Source organism: Orycteropus afer, unplaced genomic scaffold (genome assembly GCF_000298275.1).
Source record: "Orycteropus afer afer isolate SDZICR_OR568_19922 unplaced genomic scaffold, OryAfe1.0 scaffold00017, whole genome shotgun sequence".
Taxonomy (NCBI): Eukaryota; Metazoa; Chordata; class Mammalia; order Tubulidentata; family Orycteropodidae; genus Orycteropus; species Orycteropus afer.
This window is the reverse complement of record NW_006921604.1, coordinates 6,538,883-6,563,764: the sequence shown is the minus strand read 5'-3', so window position 1 is coordinate 6,563,764 and position 24,882 is coordinate 6,538,883. Positions and strand designations below refer to the sequence as shown.

Below are 24,882 nucleotides of genomic sequence, written 5' to 3'. Positions count from 1 at the left end.
CAATGACATGAGACAAAGTATATGTGAACTGCTGTATGAAAAGTGAATTTACTCTGTAAATCTTCACCCAAATCCTAAAAAAAAAAAAAAACTGTGGCCCAGCCAAGTTGACACTTTAACTACCATATGTCCTCTAGCTCTTGCTCCAAGGCCTGATGTCCTTACTTTAGGCCTGACTTTTAAATTTGAGAAGAATTGTTGTTGTTGTTAGCTTCCATCAAATTGGCCCCAACTCTACCTGCTATCTATATGATATCATGTACAGTGGAACAAAACGCTGCCTAGTCCTGTCCCATTCCCATGATGGGTTGTGGATTGAACTATTGTGATCCATATGGTTTTCATTGGCTTGAATTTTGGAAGTAGATCACCAGGCCTTTCTTCCTGGTCTTTCTTCGTTTGGAAGCTCCACTTAAACCTGTCCAGCACCACAGCAACACACAAACTTCCACTGACAGATGGGTAGTGGCTATGCTTGAGGTGTGGTAATCGAACTCACGTTTCTTAAATGGAAGGAAAAAATTCTACCACTGAACCACCAATTCCTCCATTTTAGAAGGATTAGAGACTGGATTTGGAAGGTGGGGTGAATAAACCAAAGGTTCTAGCCTTGTGTCCATTTCAGAAAGCCTTCCTGGGCCCTACTCTGGATCCCTCCCTGTGTTGCCGGGGTCTATTACCCTCTGACCTTTGGATAATGGAGCTCCTTTGTTTGTCTCCAGATCCAGTGCTTCTTGTGATGGGGCACTCTCAGCCAGCCCCGCCTCTTCAGTGGTCTCCAGCAGCACCGTGTCCAGTGCCTTGCATACATTCCAGAGCCGCTTGGTGGCCACCTCTCCAGGCAACTCCCTTCCAGGTATTTTGTAGCCCAGCATTCTTCCCCTCCCAAAAGAAAGGGTGGTTCTAGGAAGGTATCTCTGGAAACTGGAGGATGCTCTTTTGGATCTTAGTCTTGTTGTAGAGGCTTGACATGAAGCTAGAATTTTACTTGTGGTAGGGGATTCCTTGTCCTTACTATCTTCAGTGTGTAGATAATCTCATCTGCTGATATTGTTTCCTGTATACCAGGAAAGGTAGATAACTGATGGGAGATACTTTGTAGTTCATTTTGGTATTTTAAACACATCTGATGGAATAAAACCACGTTTTTCTGCATAAGCTTGTCTCCTTACTTCTCTTATCCTGTCACCTGTGTGGAAAATCTAATTGCCTGAACCTAGCAGGGCTGAGGCATTGCAGACCCTCCCCTCCTTCAAAAGGGCCTTCCTCCTTGGTTTGAAACTACCAGACTGTGTGTTAGGTGAAGGGTAAGCCAGGTCTTGAAATTCCTTTTTTTTTTTTTTAATTTTTATTGTGATTTGGGTAAAAGTTTATGGAGCAAATTCATTTTCCATATAGCAATTCACATACACTTTGTCTCATGACAGTGACTGCAATTTCCCATGATGTAACAGCTCTCTTCCCACTTCATCCCCACAGTTACTGCTTCCCTGTGTCTTTCCCTCCTGTGCACTTCTGCCCCCGAGCTGTCTTCCTGTGTGTATACAGCCCTTCTGTTCTCCCATGATTGATCTCTTATTTGGAATTCTTTGGCTTAAAAAGCCTTTCCTCTCCCCTGGAAAGGAGCTCTGGAGCATAGTGCCTAAGGCACTTTACTAACCAGAAGGCTGGTGGTTCAAACCCACCAGCCACTCCTCGGAAGGAAGATGGGGCAATCTACTTCCATAGTGATACTGCCTCAGAAACCCAAGGAGGGGTCGCTATGAATCGGGGCCGACTCGACGGCACATAACAACAACAACAACAACAACTCCCTTGGAAAGGAAAGAGGGAGTTACAGATTTCTGGAAAGTGGGATTCAGGCTCTTTTTGGTTCCTTCTAAAATTTTCCAAAATGTGAGACAGGTGGTTTGCAACAGGTTGGGAGCTTGCAGAGGGAATCTGATGCAATTTCTGACATTGTGGCTTTCCTTATGTGGGCGTCCAGTACATGGCAGGGCAGCCCTTCTTGGCATCTTTCTGAGAGCAGTGGGGACGTCCATTAGAAAGAATATTTGTGTTTTAGTTAATGTTGAGGGTGGGTGGGCATGGCTGCTTTGGGGATATGTGCATGTGATAGAGCCTGTGTTGATAGTTGTTATATCCTCCTCGTAGGGGCCACATCAGCCAGCAGCCTCCTCCAAGGTCTCAGCTTCAGCTTACAAGATATCAGCAGCAAGACCTCTGGCCTCCCAGCAAATCCCTCCCCAGGGCCAGCCCCACAGGTGCAGATCTGCATTTCACTGGGGAGGTGTATGAGGAGGCCTCTTCAGCTTAGTTGTTTTGGCTGAGAGACTGGGTTTGGGGTCAGTGGGTCAAGGACAGACAGCTGTCTCACTATATGTTTGGGAGCTACCAAAGGTTAAGGTTCTATCTCTTACTGTGTGACCTTGGGCAAGTTTCTTGACTCCTCTATGTCTGTGTTTCCTTATCTGTAAAATGAAGATGATAATGGTACTTCTCTCACAGGGTTGTGAGCATTAATGAGATAATATATACAAAATGCCTGAAAGAGTGCCTTGCATGTAGTAGGCACACAATACAACTTAGCCTTTAGTAATACTCTCTGGGCCTTCCAAACGTGATTATTGCTGTTGGGTGACAGCTTCTGATCATCTGGGCTTGTGTGTCCAACAGGCTACCAGTGTGAAGTTGGCCACCCCCATGCAGAGCCTGGGTGCCATCACCACGGGCACCAGCACCATTGTCCGTACCATTCCTGTGGCCACTACTCTTTCCTCCTTGGGTGCCACTCCTGGTGGCAAGCCCACAGCCATCCACCAGCTGCTTACCAATGGGGGCCTTGCTAAGTTGGCAAGCAGCCTCCCTGGCCTGGCTCAGATCTCTAATCAAGCATCAGGTGAGTCTTTCAGGAGAACCTTGGGGACTCACAGATCTGGGAACTTCCCCTAAGACCTTCCCATCTTACATGGGCAAGGTATGATGTTGAACCCAACCCCACAGGGTCCATGCCTTGCACCCTTAGGGATTCAGCTGTGTGGACCCATCCCCCAGAGAGGCTGAGAGAACACAGGCTGTCTCCTGTTGCCTTTCAGACTGCCTGATGGGCCTTAGATGAACCAGCTAGGGAGAAGGCTGAGGGGGGATTGGGGTAGGGAGTGGGGAAGACACTCTCCAGAAAAGGAAAGGCTCAGTAGAAAGGGAGGATTGTGACAAAAAACCTGCTTCTCTCCATCTCTCTTAGGCTTGAAGGTTCCGACCACCATTACACTGACACTGCGTGGCCAGCCAAGCAGAATCACCACTCTGAGCCCTATGGGCTCAGGAGCAGCCTTGTCAGAGGAGCCCACCTCCCAGGCTCTGCCCTCTGGCTCACAGGTGAGTCTGCCTGGGAGAACTGAGGACATAGGCTCCAATATTGGGAAATTTGGGGCTGGCTGATTGGAGGAGCTGCTTATGCACTGGACTTGTAGACATACCACATTCAAATCTAGACTCTAGGGTTGTAATTTTGTGACTGAGCAAGCTTGGGCCTCTTTGAGTCTCTCCTTTTCTGTAATATACCCTAGATTGCTGTGAGGATTAAACATACAAATACGTTTCAGTGTGTGTCTGGTATTTAATGTTTTTGTTTACTCCTAATCTCAGTTTCCTCATTCACGTTGTATTTAGAGGTTAGTTGACTAATAATTGTTCTTTGAATAGCAGCTTTCTAGTGTTGTACCTTCTCAGATCTTGGCTTCCTTGCTGTCTTTTGAGTGTACAACTGGGTATTTATAACTCTTACCAAGGAAATCACCATCAGTTCCCCTTAGTTGATTGGATTTCCATCGTGACTTTTTCAAGTAAAATATTTCTAATCTTAAATGGTCTCCTGAGGAGCCTTCCAAAGATTCGAGATTAACGAAAAACATAGTTTGAGTCTAGTATTGAGTGTGCTTTCCTTCAGCACCCATTGCTTGAGCCAGGCCTTCCTATGTAAGAGCAAGGTGCTGTGTAGGCTGCCATGAGTGCAAGCCTGGTGCTGTCCTTGTCATTCCATTGTGCCAGCCCTTCCACGTAGTTGGGCAACTGAGTACTACAGGCAGAGGGCAATTCCCAAACCATTCCAGAAGCCTTCGTCCCTCTTCATTAGGGGAAAATATTGCACAAAGATTGTTACCTGACATCCATTGGGTTCATAGCTGCTACTCTCACCTTTTTGCAGAAAGATGGAAGTTGTTAAAGTTTTTCTGTTCCTTATTTTTTCAATTACAAATGCATTTGTTCTTATTTTAGATAATGCAAACATTACAGAAATATGTAATTTAGAAAGTGAAAATTTTCCCTAGTACCAAGAGATGATAAAAAACAAATCAAACCCACTGCTGTCAAGTTCATTACAATTCATAGTGACCTTGTAGGACACAGTAGAGTTGCCCTATAGGGTTTCCAAGGCTGTAAATCTTTATGGAAGCAAACTGCCACATCTCCTGTGGGAAGCTGGTGGATTCAAACTGCTGACCTTTTGTTTAGCATCCAAGTGCTTAACCACTCTACCACTAGTGCTCCTCTCTAGAGATGATCCCAAACCCTTTGCCATTGCATCAGTTCTGACTCGTAGCGACCCTAACAGTTTGCAAGACTATAAATCTTTTTTTTTTTAAATTTTTGTTGTGATATCAGTGAAAGTTTACAGAGCAAATTTATTTTCCACACAACAGTTCGTATACATTTTGTTTCATGACATTGACTGCAATTCCCCACAATGTAACAGCTCTCTTCCTACTTCCTCCACATAGTTACCTCTTCCCTGTGTGCTTCCCTCCCATGCACTTCTGCCCACCCTCTGCCATCTCCCAATGCAAATACTGCCCTTCTGTTCTCCCATGATTGATTGCTCCAAGGACTGTATCTGCCTGATGTAAATGTTCACTCCATATGCCTGTCTGTTGTTTGGCTAGAAGCCACAGGAGTGAGTTCAATTCCAGACCTGAAGGGTAGCTAGGGGCCATAGTCTCAAGGGTCTCACCAGGCTCTATCAGACCAGCAAACCTGGTCTTTTTTTTTACGATTTTTATGATTTTGAGTTTTGTTCTCCCACACTATCCAGGATGACCTGCACCGATTGATCCTCCTCTGAGTGGTTGACAGTGGTAGCTGGGCACCATCTAGCTCTTCTGATCTCATGGTAATATAGGCAAAGGATCACATGGTCCACTAGTCCCTTGGATTAATTGTTTCCATGCATATTTGGTTTTCTTTATTTGTCTCATTTGCTGTGGATGAAGGGAGACCCATCGTTGCACCTACATGGCTGCTTGCAAGCTTTTAAGACCCCGGTTGCTATTCACTAAAGTAGGATGTAGAATAATGTTTTTGTGTATGTAGTATGTTATGCCAATTGAGCTTTATGTCCCCTGCGATCATGGTCCCAAGCCCACAAATCCAACTGCCATAGGTCCAGCTCCCTCAGGGTAGCTGGCTGTAGTCAAGAAGTCACCACAACCTTGTCCCTTGTCAGTTCTACTATACACCCAGACATTCTTACAGTGCATACAGATATGCTTGTAGAAGAATCATCTGCCAACCCTCTACATGGTCATGGGCACACTACCCTGTGTAGACATACCTGATCGTTAAGCCTCTCGACCCATCTACCCAGTCATAGATCAGTGCTTGCCATCACTGACAACACAGTCGTGTACATACAAAAGGGTTCATCTTTGTCCAAGGCTATAAATCTTTATAGAAGGAGACTGCCTTATCTTTCTTCTGTGGAGCATCTGGTGGGTTCAGACCACTGACCTTTCGATTAACATCTAAATACTTAACCACTGTGCCACCAGATCTCCTTGCAGAGATGATAGCCACTGTTAATAGCTTGATGTGCATTCTTCCAGATTTTTCCTTGTATAAAACTGAAAAAAAACAAAACTCACTGCCATCTAGTTGATTCCGACTCATAATGCCCCCATTGGGTTTCTGAGGCTGTAAATCTTCATGGAAGTGGATTGCCCCATCTTCCTTCCATGGAGCAGCTAGTGGGTTTGAACTGCTAACCTTTTGGTTAGCAGCCAACTGCCTTATCCACTATACCACCAGAGCCTCTTTTTCTTTCTAGAGAAGTACATTATTTTGTTTATTTTGGGAAAAAACGGAATCATAGAATATGGACTGTTTTGTAACTAGCCTTTACTTAGCAAACATGTTGTGACATTATTCCCTGTTGGCACATGGGAAATGGCTGCCTCATATTTCACTGTGCAGATGCATGAAAGTGTATCCAGTTAGGTAGAGAGTTAGGTATGTTTGCTTTTTGATATTGTAAATAATGTTGCAGTGAACCCCTTGTTCATAACTCTTGTGTACTTCTGGAAACATTTCTCTAGGCACACTAATAAATGGGTTTGAACCGCCAGCCTTCTGGTTAGCAGTCAAGTGCCTTAGGCACTGTGCTACCAGAGCTCAAATGAGGGTATGTTGTTGTTGTTGTTGTTGTTATGTGCCGTCGAGTCAAACCTGACTCATAGCGACCCCTCCTTGGGTTTCCGAGGCAGTATCACTACGGAAGTAGGATTGCCCAACCTTCCTTCCGAGGAGTGGCTGGTGGGTTTGAACTGCCAGCCCTCTGGTTAGCAGGCAAGTGTCTTATCCACTATACTACCAGAGCTCCCAAATGAGGGTATAGACATCTAAAATCTGGCTAGGTGCTGGCTAATTGGCCTTCAAAAGGCATTGCTAGTATACCATTCAAGTTGCAGTGATGAGAATATCTGTTTTCCTATACTTTTGTCAGTTGTGGAAATCAGTATTTTTAATTTTATTACTCTAATAAGTGAAAAATGAAATTTTGTTTTAAAGTACATTTTCTTAGTTATTAATGAGATTGTATTTCTTTTATGAATTGCTTGTCATAGTCTGTATCTGTTTGATTTATAGCAGCCTTATGAGTTCAGATGTTAATACTTTATTATACAAGTTGCACCTACTTTATTCTAGTCCCTTGCTTATGGTCCTTGCTTGCTTTTTCTTTTTGTTTTTTACTTTCTGTTTAAATATTGAATGTTTCTTTTTTAACTTTTGTTTCTGGATTTTTTTATCATGCAAGTATCTAGAATTTTTATATAATAAATCTTCACATCTTCTCCTTCATAGCTTCAGAGTTTTGTACCTTGATTAAGAAGGCTTTTGCTTATTTGTTCATTAGTCCACTTGGAATTTATTTTTTTATGCTAAGTGGAGGAAGGATCTAACTTTATTGATGAGTCCATTCATCCCTCCTGCATGAGTTTGAAATCCACCATTACCACGTGCCAAATTACTATACACACGGCAGGCCCTGGATCTTTTCTTACACTAGTGTTATATGACTGTATAATAATGTAGAGCCTCAGTTAAAGGCAGTGTTAGTTCTGTTTCTAGTTTGCTAAGATCTTTATCTTTTTCTTTTTTGATGTATATTGGATTTTGAATTTTGTCCAGTGTCCTGTTGGAATCAAATGAGATGAATGAGCAAAAACATTTCCTTTTAATCAGTTAAAATGATGAATTACTTAGATTTCCTAATATCAAACTCTCTCATAAATTAATACCAGATATAGTGGCTTACTCACTGTCTTATTCCTTTAAATTTTTTTTTTTTTTTTGCACATGCCCAAATTTATTCTGTTGTGCATAGATAGAAAACAAGATCTTATAAAAAGAGAACTGAAAAAAAGAAAGAAAGGAGGCAGTGTTTTAGAGGAAAAGCATGTTCTATTCTTTTGATTTGCTTTTATTTTACTTAGGCTTTTAGTCTCTGTGCTTATTAGTTAGATTGGCCTATAGTTTTCTTCCCCTCTACCACCCACTTTTTTTGTGTGTGCTTTCTTCTTTTAGTTGTGTAAAAAGGGTAATTCTATCCTTGTAGAATGAGATGAGAAGTTTTTTGTTGTTCCCATACTTTAAAGCATCTATATAATGTAAAAAGGCACTTGACTGCTAACCAGAAGGCTGGCGGTTCAAACCCACCAGCCACTCCTCAGAAGGAAGGTTGGGCAATCCTACTTCCATAGTGATACTGCCTCGGAAACCCAAGGAGGGGTCACTATGAGTCGGGGCCGACTCTACGGCATATAACAACAACAACAACAACATAATGTAAAAAGTATCAGTTCCTTGATGGTTTGATGGAGGTGACTGTAAGCCATTTGGACCAATTTCAGACATTCTAAACCTTTGCTGATGCCATGTTGATGCACAACTAGAAACATGTCCTTGCCATGTGATACCTTCTTCGTATATTAGGTAGTTCTCTTCAGCTTTTTGTTGGGTGGGAGAGCTGGTTATTGAGGAAAGAAGGCAGGGGTCATTGAGAATTCCCCTTTTCCATGGCTAAATTAGAACACAGAAGAAAGATCCAGATCTGGCTGCTACCTGATGGTGTTAAACTCAAAGGGCTTAGTTTTCAACTTGGTTAAATGGGTATGTAATTACTTTTTTCTTATGGACAAAGGAGACGTCATTATTAAATTAGCTCTGCTGACTCAAACGCTTCTAACAGTTACCTCACTGTTCAGACTGCCAGGCAGTATGACACCATGGAAAGAACACTGGGTTATGAGTCAGGCTCTTCAGCTAGCTATGTATGTGATCCTGGGCAAATCACCTAACCTCTCTGGGTTTCACTTATATCATCTGTAATATGAAGAAGTTGGCATAAGTCAGTGATGGTTGTGGTGGAATTTAGTAAGGACTGTCTCAGAATTTCCTCAGGCTTTGCAAACATGAATGTTAAAAAGGTCTCTAAACTAGTCATTTATGTGACAATTAGAAATATACACATTGACTGGATAATTGTTGATACTAAAGTATTGTTAGCCTCGCATGTGGACACAAGGCCTCTCTTCTCTGTACAGACATACCTTGGATATATTGCAGGTTTGGTTCCAGACTACCATAATAAAGCAAATAATAAAGCGAGTCACAAATTTTTGATCTCCCAGTGCATGTAAAAATTATGTTTACACTATACTGTAGTCTGTTAAGTGTGCGGTGGCATTATGAGAAAATTTGAAATATTTTGAGAATTACTACAATGTGACACAGAGACACAAAGTGAGCACATACTTTTTGAAAAATGGCAGACTTGCTCAAAGCAGGGTTGTCACAGACCTTCAATATGTGAAAAAATGGAAAACTGCTAAGCGAAATAAAACGAGGTATGCTGTACTGTACTGCTGGCCACATGTGACTTGTCATGCTGGCAGGGAGCTCTTCTTTTTTTTTTTTATTAGGATTTGGGTGAAGATTTACAGAGTAAATTCACTTTTCATACAGCAGTTCACATATACTTTGTCTCATGTCATTGACCAAAATTTACAATGCAGCAGCTCCCCTCCCACTTCCTCCCCATAGTTACCTCCTCCCAGTGTCCATCCCTTCATACTCTTCGAGAGGCCCATTTTCTGCCAACCCTGTATATGATCTTGGATACACTCTCCATTTAGACATACATAATTGTTTAGCTTGTTCACCCATCTATCCGTCCCTATACCCATATTTGCTTTCATTAACAACTCAGTATTGTATTTACAAAGGGGTTCATATTTGTTGTTTGTAATGCCCATGTAACTCTCTCTGTCTTTCTCATCCTCAATGCTGCCATATTGGTCACTCACATTTGGTACATTGCCCTTCTCTTCACCCAAATCAATATTTATCTCTATCTATCTAACAGCATTCCCTCCCCTTCCCTCCCACCCCTGGTAACCAACAAAGAAAATGTCCTCCAATATATAAACATTTTCTTAACATTTACAATAACGGACTAATACAATATTTGTCCTTTTGTGACTGACTTATTTCGCTCAGCATAATGTCCTCCAAGTTCATCCACGTTATGCGGTGTTCTGCAGATTCTACATTATTCTTTAGCGTTGCATAGTATTCCATTGTGTGAATGTACCAAAGTTTGGTTATCCATTCCTCAGTTGTTGGACATCTAGGTTGTTTCCAAGTTTTGGCTATTGTAAATAGTGCTGCGATGAACATCGGCGTGCATATATCTGTTCTTGTTATGGCTCTCACTTCTTTAGGGTATATACCTAGTAATGGGATGGCTGGGTCAAATGGTATTTGTATTTCCAACTTTTGAAGGAATCGCCATACTGCTTTCCACAATGGTTGTACCATTTTACAGTCCCACCAGCAGTGTATGAGAGTCCCAATCTCTCCACAACCTCGCCAGCATTTGTTATTTTCTGTCTTGTTGAACTTTGCTACTAGTGCTGGAGCAAGATGGTATCTCATTGTTGTTTTGATTTGCATCTCTCTAATAGCTAATGATCGTGAGCATTTCTTCATATGTTTGTTGGCCGCTTGAATATCCTCCTTGGTGAAGTGTCTGTTCATGTCTTCTGCCCATTTTTTAATTGGATTGTTTGTCTTTTTGTTATTGAGGTGTTGGAGTGTTCTATAAATTCTAGAGATAAGTCCCTTGTCAGATATGTTATTACCAAATATTTTTTCCCAATCTGTAGGTTCTCTTTTGACTCTTTTGGAGAAGTCTTTGGAAGCACATAAACATTTAATTTTTAGAAGGTCCCAATCATCTGGCTTCTCTTCTGCTGTTGGTGCATTTTGAATTATGCTTGGTAGCCTATTTATACCAAATATTAGGGCCCTTAAGTTTGAGCCTAAATTTTCCTTGAGAAACTGTATAGTTCTAGGTTTCACATTTAAGTCTTTGATCCATCTGGAGTTTGTTTTTGTGTGTGGTGTGAGGTACAGATCTTGTTTCATTTTTCTGCAAATGGATCTCCAGTTTTGCCAGCACCATTTATTAAACAAACATTCTCTTCCCCACTTAATGGATTTGGGGCCTTTGTCAAAGATCAGCTGACTATAGGTTGATGGATCTATACCTGGGTTCTCAATTCTATTCCATTGGTCTATGTATCTGTCATTGAACCAATACCAGGCAGTTTTGACTACTGTGGCTGTATAGTAGGTTTTGAGATCCGGCAATGTGAGACCTCCTACTTTGTTTTTCTTCTTCAGTAGTGCTTTGCTTATCCGAGGTCTCTTTCCTTTCCATATAAAGTTAGTGATCATTTTTTCCATATGGCAGGGAGCTCTTCTAGCTCACCATCCACAGCAGTGGGCATCGGTGCTGTCCTTGTAACAGTCCCTGGGATGGTGGGCTCACTCTCAGGGATACCCCTAATCAGAACAGAGTCGTAGTCATGTGAATGGCCCTCCTTTGGAAGATGGATCTTTTTTGGTTTGAATGTCAAGCCCTTCTTCATTGTTCCCTTCCTATCTCCTCCATCTTCCCCCCTTTACTGAATTCTTAGAGCACTCTTAAGAGATTTCCAAGGGTGAAATCTAGGAATATAGGGAAACAAACCCTTGCCTTGATGGAGAAGAGACAATTGTCTGCTTTACTTCCTTCTTCCTGAGCTGCAAGACCCCCCATAACACCTCAAACATGTACAATACCTAAACTATGATACTGTCACTATAATGGAAAGTTTACCTTCTAATTCTGTGAGTCTTACTCTTAATTCTCTGATTTCCTTTTTCTCTGCATTCCCTTCTTGTCTTTAAGCATGATAATAAGAGCTGTCCTTTGTGGTTGAACATACATGCAAGGTACTTTACTTGGATTATGTCATTTAATCCTCACAACGACCCTGTGAAGTAGATGCTGTCAACTACATCTTACAGATGAGGAAAAGGAGGCTCAGAGAACATAAGTGATTTACTCTAAAAAGTGGTGATGAATCTCTGACTGCGGAGTCCAGTAACCACTTGGTTGTTAGAATGTGTCTGTGCATCCAGCTTTTTCCCTATTGAGAATTATTTCTTTGGAATAAATTCTCAGGAGTGGGATGACTAGGTCAGAGGGTCTGGATACATTAATCTGGCAATGCTTTGACCCTTGTTAACTGCTCTCCTGCCACAGCGCCTGCCTCCAGCACCCTGAAGATGCCGTGCAATATGTCCTCCTTTACCAGGTTGGTGATGGCCCTAGGCACATGTGCTGTTCTGCTGAGCTATTTGCCTATTTGAAGACTTCTTTAAGATAGTCATTTTAGTCTTCCTGCCAACTATCTTCAGGGTTGGGGCTCTGGGTCTCGTGAACCCATTAGGCTAGGTGATAACGGTGCCAGCAAGGGAGCACCATCCTCCAGGATCTATAAGTCTGGTTGCTAGAATCCCCAGCCTTCTCAGCAGATCTGACCATGCATGGATCAGGGGCACTTCTTCATCAATAGCTGTGATTTAACTTAAGTGTCAGTGTTGGACTGCTCACTGCATTTAATAAGAAATTTCCTTTTGGAAGTCTGTGCTCCTTGTGCCATGTTGGGAGGAGATGTCCACATCGTCTGGGGTCATGGGAGTCAGGATTGAGAGCTCTCTGCTGAGGACTGGGATCAGTCTGGCCTACTGACCAGTTGTTCAGCCAGAAGGTTTGTTTTGAACATCTGTTGCCTTCCCTCTGAGCAGACATGGGAGAGTGGGCCCCATGCACCTCCGTCTTAGAAATCAAATCAAATATTGAGCGCCTGTTGGACCTGGGAACTTGCAATTTTCAAATACACCATAGAGCAGTTTCATAATGAAAGCAAAGAGAACTAGGCTGTAATCTTTTGGCCCCTTTGACCACCATAGATGTGGGGAGCAGCATTTGCCAGAAGGTTAAAACTGGTTCCTTTCTTTTTCTCACCATGCTTCGGGCAGTTCCTATATCCAGAGGGCCTGCAGGTCCAGAAAAGCCAAAGAAGAGGAATGGAGCAATAAATGAAGTGGCTCGAAGGATATACCAGTAGTTCCTATGGTGAAACAACATGGTGTTTAAACCTAAGAACAGTTCATTCAGCTGGTTATGAAAAGTAGAACTTGCCAAGTCAGAGAAAAGAAGCCCCAGCCTTTGAGATTTCTGTCTCCAGTGACTAAAAATGAAGCAGGTGTAACCAGCTAAGTTCACATCTTGGCCATCCCAGGAAGCTCGGGGCATCAAGACTACAAAGGCCATCTTCAGTGTTCCTGTTTCTATTCCACATGACTTTTTCTTCCTGCTTAGAAGTGGGAAGATTATTGGCAGTGATTCTACTATGCAGGGCTCCTGGTACCAGCCTGAGCCCTGGAGGTGGAGGTCCCTGGAGAAGTAGTCACTGAAGGTGGTGTTCTCAGCCCCTCCGTACCTCCTTACACTTGTCTGCATAGAGCCTAATGTTTGGCTTTGAACCTGTCCTCAAGAGCAGATTCCCTTCCTTCTGTACTCTAGCATGTTTCCAGTCAAGGTGATAAATAAGACAAACCAAATGTGAGTCTATCCAGTGTCCTTTTCTATAGGTGGGGAGGGCCCACAATATACCTTGACTGGGATTGTAATCAAGAGTGCTGACCCACAGTGCAATGATCTGGGCCAGGCTACAGGTGTTCAATCCAACACTCTCACCTGCCAGTCTGAGGGGCAGCCAGGAGGGAACTCATATGTAGGAGTCTTAGACAAGACAGACTAGGTTGCTGCAGGCAAGGGCAAGGAGAATGTTTGTGATAGGAGGGGGAGGGCCCCCTAAACACCATGTCTTTTTTTCCCTGACCTGCAGAGCTGAGCTCAGCAGCCATTCAGCAGTAGAAAAATAAGTTGCATTTTTTTTTTTTTTTTTTAAACAGTAACGGGTAGATAACTGCTTTCTGAAATCCAGGAAGTATGTAGTAAATTTAGATGGAGCTCTGGTGGTACATTGATTAAGTGCTTGGTTGCTAACCAGAAGGTCAGTGGTTCATATCCACTGACTATTCCACAGGAGAAAGATGTGGCAGTTTGCTCCTGTAAAGATTATAGCCTTGGAAACCCTATGGGGGCAGTTCTTCTCTGCCCTATGTGGTTGCTAGGAGTCAGAATTGACTCTATGGCAATAGGTTTGATTTTGGTAGTAAATTTGAGGAAGCTATGAAATCTGAAAGAGGCATCCAGGACTTGGGTTTGATAGCTTTACAGGTAGGACAGTAACACACCACCAGAAGCAAGAACAATAAGTCAGTGTTAGGCTATATGAAGATTGTAGGAATCATTTAAATAACAGTTAGAGTGCTGAATCATTCCTGAAACAGCACTGCAGCCTGGACAGTGTGAGGAGATGCTGGCTTGATATGTGCCAAGACCAAAAGGAAAACCAAAATGTCCTGCCTTTGTGGTAAAATAAAGTACGCTTCCTATCAGTGATTCCTGAGGCTTGGGCTGTACAGGTTGAACAATGCTGAAGTAAGTACTCTACATATCACATAGTGGACCTGGAGTACATAACGTTAGGTGGTGATACTATTAGTAGAAAATGTCGAAGGATCAGGAAAGTTTTAGTTAAATTCTGGGATGACAGATGTATGTTGATGCCCTATGGAAAATGTCCTTGGGCTTTGAGAAGAGGTCCCTGATTCAAGAAGACCTTTGTTCCACTTTTGGTCTTACCACTAGAACAGTCTAGGGCTGGATGGGCTATGAAGCAGAACCATTGTGAGAGTTCTGTCTTACATTAGCAAAAATAATTTTTGAAAAAATAAAACTAACCTTTGGATTGCTTCACCCGCCCAAAAACTCTGCCACTGAGTCAATTCTGACTCATAGTGACCTTATAGGACAGAGTAGAATTGCCTTATAGGGTTTCCAAGGCTGTAAATCATTAAGGAAGCATACTGCTACATCTTTCTCCTACAGAGCAGGGCTGATGGGTTTGAACCACCAACCTTTTCATTAGCATTCAAATGCTTTAACTACTAAACTACCAGAACTCTAGATTGCTTTAATTTGTTTTCAGTTGACTTCTGTCATGTTTATTCTAGGAACAACCCAGTGAAGTAGGCACAGAAAATAATAACTAACATATTTGTGATAATGCTGGTGATCATCTCATTGATGGCAGGCGCTGTTTTATATGAATTCACTGATTTAATTCAATGAGGTGGATAGTGTGATTCACTTTTTACAAGTGAAGAAACTAAAGCACAGAGAAGTGTTATAGTGGCAGAAGCAGGACTGGTACCCAGACAGTCTGGTGCCAGTGTCTGTTCTACTTGAACTGTACTGTGGTCTGACTGAGATGGGAGACCTGATGTGGAGAGTAATTAGCCTAGGAGGTGAGGAGATGGTGGCTTGGCCTGCATGTGGCCCTTTTCAGTTACTTTCCACCAGGCCTAGAATGATTGCTGCTGCCATGGTGAGGCTCTGGCTGGGCCCGCAGTAGGTGGGATGCCTTGACTTTGGCCCTTGTGTATATCCTATACCACCAATAAAAATGTGATAAAGATTTAGGGGTGAATGAATGAATCCCAGTGTCCAGATTACTTGTGAACTTGTATCTAAGAGGACATTCCTCCAATCCTTAAATTTCAGGTCCCCACCCTTGGCACTGGAACCCTCTGTGGGTGGAGGCCATAATTAGACTGCTTGGGAGCATCTAGCACACCTGGGCACTTCTCTACCATCCTCAGTGGGGACCTGAAGGACTCTTTTCCTCACTCTCAACTGTCTACTCTCACTGACTTGTGTGAGTCAGATGAGGTGAGAAGTGAAGAATAGATTGCTTAAAATGAAACTGCCTTAAACTTCAGGAGTATTAAGGACAGACCCATAGCAAATTTTGATGCACACAAGTCTTTGTTATCTTTTCATCTCTATTTCTAAGCATATGTTTTAGTCAGGATCATTGCAAGCAGCAGAAACCCATTCACCACAGAATGGCTCTGAAAGGGAGTGTTCTCTCAGTAGGCATTCTCACAGACAGGGAGCCTCACTGCTGCTTACTTCATGACCTCAGCTGGCTTACACCTTGCAGCTGCAGAGCCCTGCTGGAATAGCTCATCTTTGTCTTTCAGTTCAAATTCTGACGACAGTAAACCTGATTGGCTCATTCCCACTTATGAATTGTTATCTTCTCCCACCCAGTCCAGTAATAGTGCCCAGGGGATGGAGTCATGCCATTGGTATCATTACCCTTTCCAGGAAGAGAGTAGAAGGAGAAAAAAGAAAACAAAACTAGGTTGGACTATTGTGTGGTTTTTCTTTAAAAAAAAAAACTTACTTTGAAATTTACGGGTAGTTGCAAAGATAGTACACAGAGGTCCCTGTACCTTTTGCCCAGTTTTCCCCAATGTTTATATCTTGCGTACAACATCAAGACCAGGAAACTGACATTGGTACCGTGTGTATGTGTGTGTATGTGGGTGTACATAGTTCTATGTTATTTTATCATGAGTATATATTCCTGTAACCACCACCACAATCAAGATACAGAACTATTCCATTGCCACAAACATCTCCCCATGCTGCCCCGATAGAGTCACACCCACATCTCCCCCACCATTACCAACCCCTGGCAACTACTCATCTGCTCTCCATCTCAGTAATTTGTCATTTCAGGAATGTTATATGGCCTTGTGAGAGTGGCTTTTTCTTTCACTCAGTGTAATGTCCTTGAGATCCAAGTTGTTGTATCTGTAGTTCATTCCTTTTTATTGCTGAGTAGTACTCTTTGGTGTGAGTGTACCACACCACAGTTTGTATAACTATCTATTCTAGGGCATTTGGATTGTTTCTAGATTTAGGCTGTTACAAATAAAGCTGCTGTGAACAATTGAATGCATAAATGTGTGAAAATTTGTTTTCATTTCTTGGAGATAAATGCCCAGGAGTTCTAGTACTGGGTCCTGTGGTAAGGTTTCAGTTTTTAAGAAATTGTTAAACTGCAGTGTTTCTCCAATGTATTTGTATGTTCTGTAAGAATTTCCAGGTATATAGTAGAGCTGACAAGGACAAGGTTGTAGTCACCTTAGCCACAGCCAGCTACCCAGAGGTAGCAAGTAGTGGGACCTGTGGGCTCAGGACCATGGTCACAGGGAACATCAGGCTCAGTTGGCATAACATACTATACAAAAACATTGTTCCACATCCTACTTTGGTGAGTAGTGACGGGGATCTTGAAAACTCGCAAGTAGCCATCTAGATGCAACGATGGGTCTCTCCTTGTCCAGAGCAAAGAAGAATGAAGAAAACCAAAGATGCATGGAAACAATTAGTCCTTGTGACTGGTACACCATACGATCCTCAGCCTATATGACTATGAGACCAGAAGAACTAGATGGTGCCTGGCTACCACTGTCAACCACTCGGAGGGGAAACTATGTAGAAGATCCTAGATAGAGTGGGAGAACAATATGGAACAAAACTCAAAATCAATAATAAAAAAAAAGGACCAGGTTTGCTGGTCTGATAGAGCCTGATGGAACCACTGAGACTATGGCCCCTAGCTGCCCTTCAGGTCTGGAATTAAACCCATGCCTGTGGCTTCCAACCAAACAAAAGACAGGCATATGAGCTGAATGTTTATGTTAGGTAGATACACTCCTTGGAGAGAACAGTCATGGGAGAGTAGAAAGCTGTGTATGCACAGGGAAACAGCTCAAGGGGTAGGAGTGCATTGGAGGGAAGGACACAGGGAGGAGATAACTATGGGGAGGAGGTAGGAGGGGAGCTGTTGCATTGTGGTAAATTGTAGTCAATGTCGTGAGACAAAGTTTTTGTGAGCCTCTGTATGGAAAATGAATTTGCTCTATAAACTTTTACTCAAATCACAATTAAAAAAAAAAGAAATTGTCAAACTGTTTGCCAAAGTGGCTGTACCATTTTACTTTCCCACCAGCAGTGTATGAGAGATCCAGTTTATCTGCAACTCGCCAGCATTGGATGTTGTCTCTCATTTTATATTAGCTGTTCTAATAGGTGTGTAAGATGCTGTGGTAGTACAGTAGATAAGGCATTTGGCTGCTAATCAGAAGGTTAGCAGTTCAAACCCACCAGCTGCTCCACAGAAGGAAGATGGGGCAATCTATTTCTGTAAAGATCTACAGCCTCGGAAACCCAGTGAAGGTCACTGTGAGTTGGAGTCGACGTGATGGCAGTGAGTTTGGTTTTAGCATAGGTGTGTAGTGATATCTCATTGTGGTCTTCATTTGCAGTTCCCTAGTGACTAATGATGTTGAATATATTTTCATGTACTTATTTGCCACCGGTAAGTCATCTTTGTAAAGTGTCTGTTCATATCTTTTGCCCCATTTTCAAATTAGATTGATTGTTTTTTAACAGTTGACTATTTAACAGACTTTTTATTCATAGATTCATTGTTGTTGTCATCAGGTGCTGTTGAGTCCGTTCTGATTCATAGAGACCCTGCATACAACAGAACAAGACACTGTGCCATCCTCACAATGGTTGCTATGCTTGAGCCTACTCTTGTAGCCACTGTGTCAATCTGTATTGTTGAGGATGTTCCTCTTTTTCACTGACCCTCCACTTTAGCAAGTATGATGTCCTTCTCCAGGGACTGGTCCCTCCTAACCATAACATGACCAATGAGAGACAAAGTCTTGCCATCCTTGCTTCTAAGGAGCATTCTGGCTGTACTTCTACCAAGACAGATTTGTTTGTTCTTCTGGCAGTCTAGTTTTTCTTATTCATTTTCTAACTTTTGCGTGCATATGAGAAAATTAAAAATACCATGGCTTAGGTCAGGTGTACCTTAGTCCTCAAAAGTGAAATCTTTGCTTTTTAAAAACACTTTAAAGAAATCTTTTGTAGCAGATTTTCCCAGTACATTATGTGATTTGATTTCTTCTTTTTGCTGTAGTCCATGCCTTTTACTTACTTTTTTGAACATTTTATTGTGATTCAGGTGAAAATTTGCAGAGCAAATTGTTTCCCATTCAACAATTTGTACACATGTCATTTCGGGACATTGGTTGCAATCCCCTCACTGTAACAGCACTTTTCCACTTCCTTCTATGAGTTCCCTGTTTCTGTTCATCCATCTTTCCAGCCTCTTCCTGCCTTCTGAACCTATATTTGGGCAAATGTTGCCCTTTTGATCTTGTATGGTCGATTGTTTTGAGGAGAATGTTCCTTATGAGTATTATTGTTCACTTCATAGGCCTGTGTTTGGCTAGAAGGTGATCTCTAGAAGTGGGTTCAGTTCCAAGTTTGAAAGGTATTTAAGGGTTATAGTCTCAGGGCTTCCACCAATCTCTACGAGACCAGTAAGTCTGGCCTTTTTTTATTTTTGAGGGATTGTAACTCACGCCCCGCCCCCCAACTTTTTGTGATTTGGGTGCAAGTTTACAGAGCAAATTGTTTTTCCATTCAATAATCCATACACATTTTGTGACATAGATTGCAATCCCTGCAATGTAACAGCACTCTTCCCATGTTCATCCTGTGTTTGCCATTTTCCATTCATCTTTTCCTATCTCTTCTTACTTTCTGAGCTTTATCCCTATGCAAATGCTGCCCTTTTGGCCTTGTATGATGGGTTCTTCTAAGAGGTGCTTACCTCTCAGGTGTTTTTGTTCTTATATGCTTGTTTGTTGTTTGGCTGAAACCTGAGTCTGGTCTTTTTTATGATTTTGAATTTTATTCTACATTTTTCTTCCACTCTGTCTATGACCTTCTATCAGGGTAGTTGATAGTGATAGCCAGGTACCCTCTAGTTTTTCTGATCTCAGACTAGTAGATCTGTGGTCCATTAGTCCTTTAGAGTAATTGTTTCCTTGAGTCTTTGATTTCCTTCACTCAAGTTATAAAAGCCTCTTGCAAGCTTTGGACCCCAGTCACTACTCACCAAATAGGATATAGAACATGTCTTTATGGACTATGTTATGCCAAAAGACCTAGATGGTCCCCAAGACTAGGATCCTAAGCCCGCAAGCCCAGTGACTCAGTCCCTCTGTGATAGTTGGAGCTGTGTGTCAACTTGGCTGGACCGCAATTCTGTGTGGTTTAAGCAGTTGTGATGTGGATTGTTACCATGATGGGATCAGATGTGTATGTTTTGAGCAGCCAATCCATTAAAGGGAGTTTCCCTAGGGGTGTGGCCTGCTTCCAGTATATTTATGGACATCCTGGGAGAGGAGACATTCTTCTGTGGATCGGGATTTTGTTGTGCTGCCTACAACAGTCCATGAGCGAACAATCTACCATTCGGCCTGGAGATCTTGGATTCGTCATTCGTTGGAGTCAACAGCCAGTGTACTGCCTGCCAACCTTGAGCTCGTCAGCCCCTGCAGCTACGTGAGTTGGGAAGAGCCTCTGTCTTGACATTTGATCCAAGAACTTGGGACTTGCCAGCTTCTATAAGTGTGTGAGCCATTTTCTGAATATTAATTTCTATTTCACTCTCTGTATATATAAGCTTTACTGGTTTTGCTTCTGTAGAGAACCCAGTCTAACACACCCTCAAAATATTTAGTTATAGTTAAGAAGTTTGCATAACTTTGCTTTCTGTCTGCTTTACAATATGCTTGGATATATTTGCAGCACATACAAATAAATATGTAGAAATAGTCTCTGCCAAACCTACATATGCTTGTGGGTGTATTCCCATACACCATCCCACACTTGTTACATATCTACCCTATGTATCTACTCATAAATTACTATTATTATAGGATTTTGTGTGTATCAGTATTTACTGTTGTTGCCTTTTACTCTTGAGTACCTCCTAGTGTCTTTCTTTGTCTTAGTCATGTTGATCTGACCTCCCCCTTATTGTGTATTGCCTTTCCCTGCCTCCAAGTTAATACATGTCTACTGTCTCATTAGTGATTTTCCCTCCTTCCCTCCCCTCCCATTCCTGGTAACCATCAAAGAAAGTTTCTTTCTATGTATAAACATTTTCTTGATTTTTTATAATAGTAGTCACATACAATATTTGTCCCTCTGTGATTGACTTACTTCACTCATCATAATGTCCTCCAGATTTATCCATGTTGTGAGATGTTTCCTGGATTAATTGTTATTCTTTAACATTATGTAGTATCCCATTGTGTGTATGTATCCATCCTTAGTGCTGTTGATGGACACTTAGGTTGTCTTCATCTTTTTACTGTTGTGAATAATGCTGTAATGACCTTGAGTGTGCATATATCTATTCCTGTCACAGCTTTTATTTCTTTACGATTATATACCTAGTAATGGGATTGCTGGATCATATGGTATCTCTATTTCTAACTTTTTAAAGATGCACTATACCATTTTCTACAGAGGTTGTATCATTTTAAAGACCCACCAGCAACATATGAGAGTTCCATTCTCTCCACACCCTCACCAGCATTTATTATTTTCTGGTTTTTTTTTTCCCTTTTTTTTTCACTTTGCTGTTATTGCTAGGGTGAAGTGATACTGCATTATTGTTTTGATTTGCATCTCTCTGATGGCTAATGATCACACACATCTCTTCATATATTTGTTGGCCAGGTAAATGTCTTCTTTGGTGAAGTGTCTGTTCATGTCCTTTGCCCATTTTAAAATTGAATTGTTGCCTTTGTTTTGTTGAGGTATTGAAGTTATCTATTAATGTTAGAGATTAGTCCCTTGTCCAATAGGGCATTGCTAAGCTTTCCCCACCCCCCACCCCCCAATCTCTAAGTTCTCTTTTAACTCTTGGTATACATAAATGTTTAATGATTAGGAAGTCCCAGTCATCTAGTTTGTCTTTTGCTGTTAGTGCATTTTTAGTTGTGTTTGATAGTGTATTTAAACCATGTATTAGGGCCCCTAAGTTTGGCCCTATTTTTTCTTTGATCTTTGTAGTTTTAATTTAGGTTTTACATTTAGATCGCTAATCCATCTTGAGTTAGTTTTTGCATATGATGAGAAATATGAATCCTGTTTCATTTTTCTGTACATACCCACTTTTGTCAGTATCATTTGTTAAAGAGACTATCTTTCCCCATTTAGTGAGTTTCAGCCCTTTGTCAAAGATCAGCTTTCCATGAGAAGATGAGTTTACTTCTGGACTCCCAATTCTGTTCTGTTGTTCTATATGTTGGTTGTACCAATACCAGGCTGTTTTGATTACCATGGCTGTATGTAGTAGGTTCTGAGATTCAGGAAGTGTGTGGTCTCCTACTTTGTTCTTCTTTAGTAGTGCTTTGCTTATCCAGGACCCCTTTTCATGCCATAAAAAGTTGGTGATTAGTTTTTCTATCTTTTTAAAGCAAGGGATGGAATTTGGATCAGGATTGCATTATATCTATAGATTTCTTTGGGTAGTGTCTACATTTTCACAAGTTTAAGTCTTCCTATCCATAAGCATAGTACATTCTTCCATTTCTATAGGTCTCTTGGTTTCTTGCAGTAGTATTTGTAGTTTTCTTTGTATAAACTTTCATATCCCTGGTTAGTTTTATTCCTAAGTATTACATCTTTTTGGTGGTTGTTGTAAATGGTATTGTTTTCCTGATTTTCTTTTCAGAGTTCTCTTTGTTGTTATCTTTAGATTCCACTGAGTTGGTTCTGACTCATAGTTGGCCCTGCGTACAACAGAATGAAACACTGCCCAGTCCTGTGCAAGCCTTATAATCTTTGCTATACCTGAGCCCATCGTTGCATCCACTATGTCAGTCCATCACATTGAGGGCCTTCCCCTTTTTCACTGACCCTCCACTTTACCAAGCATGATATCCTTCTCCAGGGAATGGACCCTTCTGGCAATATGACCAAAGTAGGTAAGACAAAGTCTGGCCATTCTTGCTTCCAAGGAGCATTCCAGCTGCGCTTCTCCCAGGACAGATTTGTTAGTTTTTCTGGCAGTCCATGGTACTTTTCAGTGTTATTTGCCAACACCACAACTCAAAAGCATCAACTCTTCTTTGGTCTTCATTCACTGTCCAGCTTTCACATACATATGAGACTATTGAAAATACCATAGCTTGGATTAGGTGCACCTTAGTCTTCAAAGAGACATTTTTGCTCATCAACACTTGAAAGAGGTCTTTTGCAGCAGATTTGCCCAGTGCAATACATCGTCTAATTTCTTGACTGCTGCTTCCAGTGGTGTTTTGTTAGCATTAGTTAATTTAGAGAAATTTGGACAGACTTTTATATGTTAATCTTGTTCCCTGTCACTTTGCTGAATTCTTCTATTAGTCCCAGTAGCTTTCTTGTAGCATCTCTGGGATTTTCTGTGTATAAGATTATATCATTTGCAAATAGGGATTGTTTTACTTCTTCCTTACAAAGTTGGATGAATTTTATTTCCTTTTCTTGCTTTATTGCTCTGGTTGGGACTTCCAGTCAATATTGAACAAGAGTGATGATAAAGGGCATCCTTGTCTGGTTCCCAGTCTCAAGGAGAATGCTTTTAGTCTTTCTTCACTGAGAATAATGTTGGCTTTTGGCCTTTAATTATGTTGGGGAATTTTCTTTCTATCCCTATTTTGCTGAGAGTTTTTATTGAGAAAGAGTGCATTAATTGATATGATCATATGGTTCTTTTCCTTTGTTTTATTTATATGATGGATTATATTGATTTATTTTCTAATGTTGAACCATCCTTGCATACCTATTATGAATCCCACTTTGTCATGATATATTATTATTTTTTCATATGATGTTGGATTCTGTTGGCTAGGATTTTGAAAAATTTTACATCTTTATTCATGAGGGGTATTGGTCTATAATTTGCTATTTAGTGGTGTCCTTGTCCCTTATGCTAGTTTTTGCCTTAACATCTGTTTTATCAGAGATTAATGTTACCTTCCCTGCCCTTTTTTGGTTGCCATTTGTTTGATATATTTATTTCCATCCTTTAATTTATAGCTTTTTTTTTTTTCCTTTTTTTTTTTTTTTTAATTGTGATTTGGGTAAAAATTTACAGAGCAAATTCACTTTCCATACAGCAGTTCACCTACACTTTGTCTCATGACATTGACTACAATTTACCCCAATACTACAGCTCCCCTCCTACTTCTTCCCGATAGTTACCTCTTCCCTGTGTCCATCCCTCCATGTACCCCTGCCCCCTGAGCTGTCTCCCTGTGCATAAACAGCCCTTCTTTCTCCCATGATTGTTCTCTCCAAGAAGTGTATCTACCTTAGGTAAGTGTTCAACTCATATGACTGTCTTTTTTTTGGCTGGAAGCTACAGGTGTGGGTTCAATTCCAGACCTGAAGGGCAGCTAGGGGCCATAGTCTCAGTGGTTCCACCAGGCTCTACCAGACCATTGTAGCTTATTTTTATCTTTGTGTCCAAGGGATCTCTTGTAGGCAGCATATTGATGAGCCATGTTTTCTTATCCATTCTGCCACGCTTTGTCTTTAACTGGTGCATTTAATCCATTTACATTCAGTGTAGTTATTGATAGGTATGAATTTACTGCTGTCATTTTGTTGTGCTTTTTTTGTGGTGGTGGTGATTTCTTTGTTCCATATACTCTTCTGTGCCGAGCTCTTTTTGTTTAATGGATTTTCTTTTCATTTCCTTCATGTTGTTGATTTTGTATTTACTGAATCTTTATGATTTTCTTCTTTAGAATATTTCCACATTAATTTCTGTTTATGTGGAAATAGTCTAATTTCACCATCAAATTTGAGGGACTGTTTTCCTGGCTATGTGATTCTTGGTTGGCAGGTTTTTTTTTCCAGGGTTTTGTATATGTCATCCTGTTGCCCCCTTGCCTGTATGATTCTGCTGAGAAATCAGAGCTTAGTCCTACTGATTTCCTTTGTTGGTGACATTTTGTTTTCCTGAGCTGCTCTCAGGATTCTTTTTTTTTTTTTTTCCCTTTGGTTTCAGAAAGTTTGATTATGATATATCTTGGTGATTTTCTTTTGAAGTCTGTCTATTTAGAGTTTATTGAGATGCTTAGATAGATATTTTCTCATCTCTTATGATATTAGAGGTTTTTTTTTTTGGTCCCTTGTTCTAGAATTCCAATCATGTATAAATAAATTATTCCTCTTGATGGTGTCTCTCATAATTCTCAGGCTTTCATTCTTTTCTACTACTTCCAATGCATTATCTGTTTCTGAAATTACAGTGTTAGCCTTCTGGATTGCTAATTGCTTTTTTTTTTTTTTTT

General features: G+C 41.2%; 1 protein-coding gene across 1 annotated transcript in view; it reads left to right on the top strand.

The window, feature by feature from the left end:
- KANSL3 (KAT8 regulatory NSL complex subunit 3) overlaps positions 1-11,950 on the top strand; it is a 62,768-nt gene extending 50,818 nt beyond the window's left edge. The window contains exons 17-21 of the mRNA XM_042783520.1: positions 723-856; positions 2,155-2,264; positions 2,677-2,899; positions 3,245-3,378; positions 11,930-11,950. Coding sequence (XP_042639454.1) covers positions 723-856; positions 2,155-2,264; positions 2,677-2,899; positions 3,245-3,378; positions 11,930-11,950 — 622 coding nt within the window. The remainder of the gene's footprint in view (positions 1-722; positions 857-2,154; positions 2,265-2,676; positions 2,900-3,244; positions 3,379-11,929) is intronic.
- Positions 11,951-24,882: the final 12,932 nt, after the last annotated feature.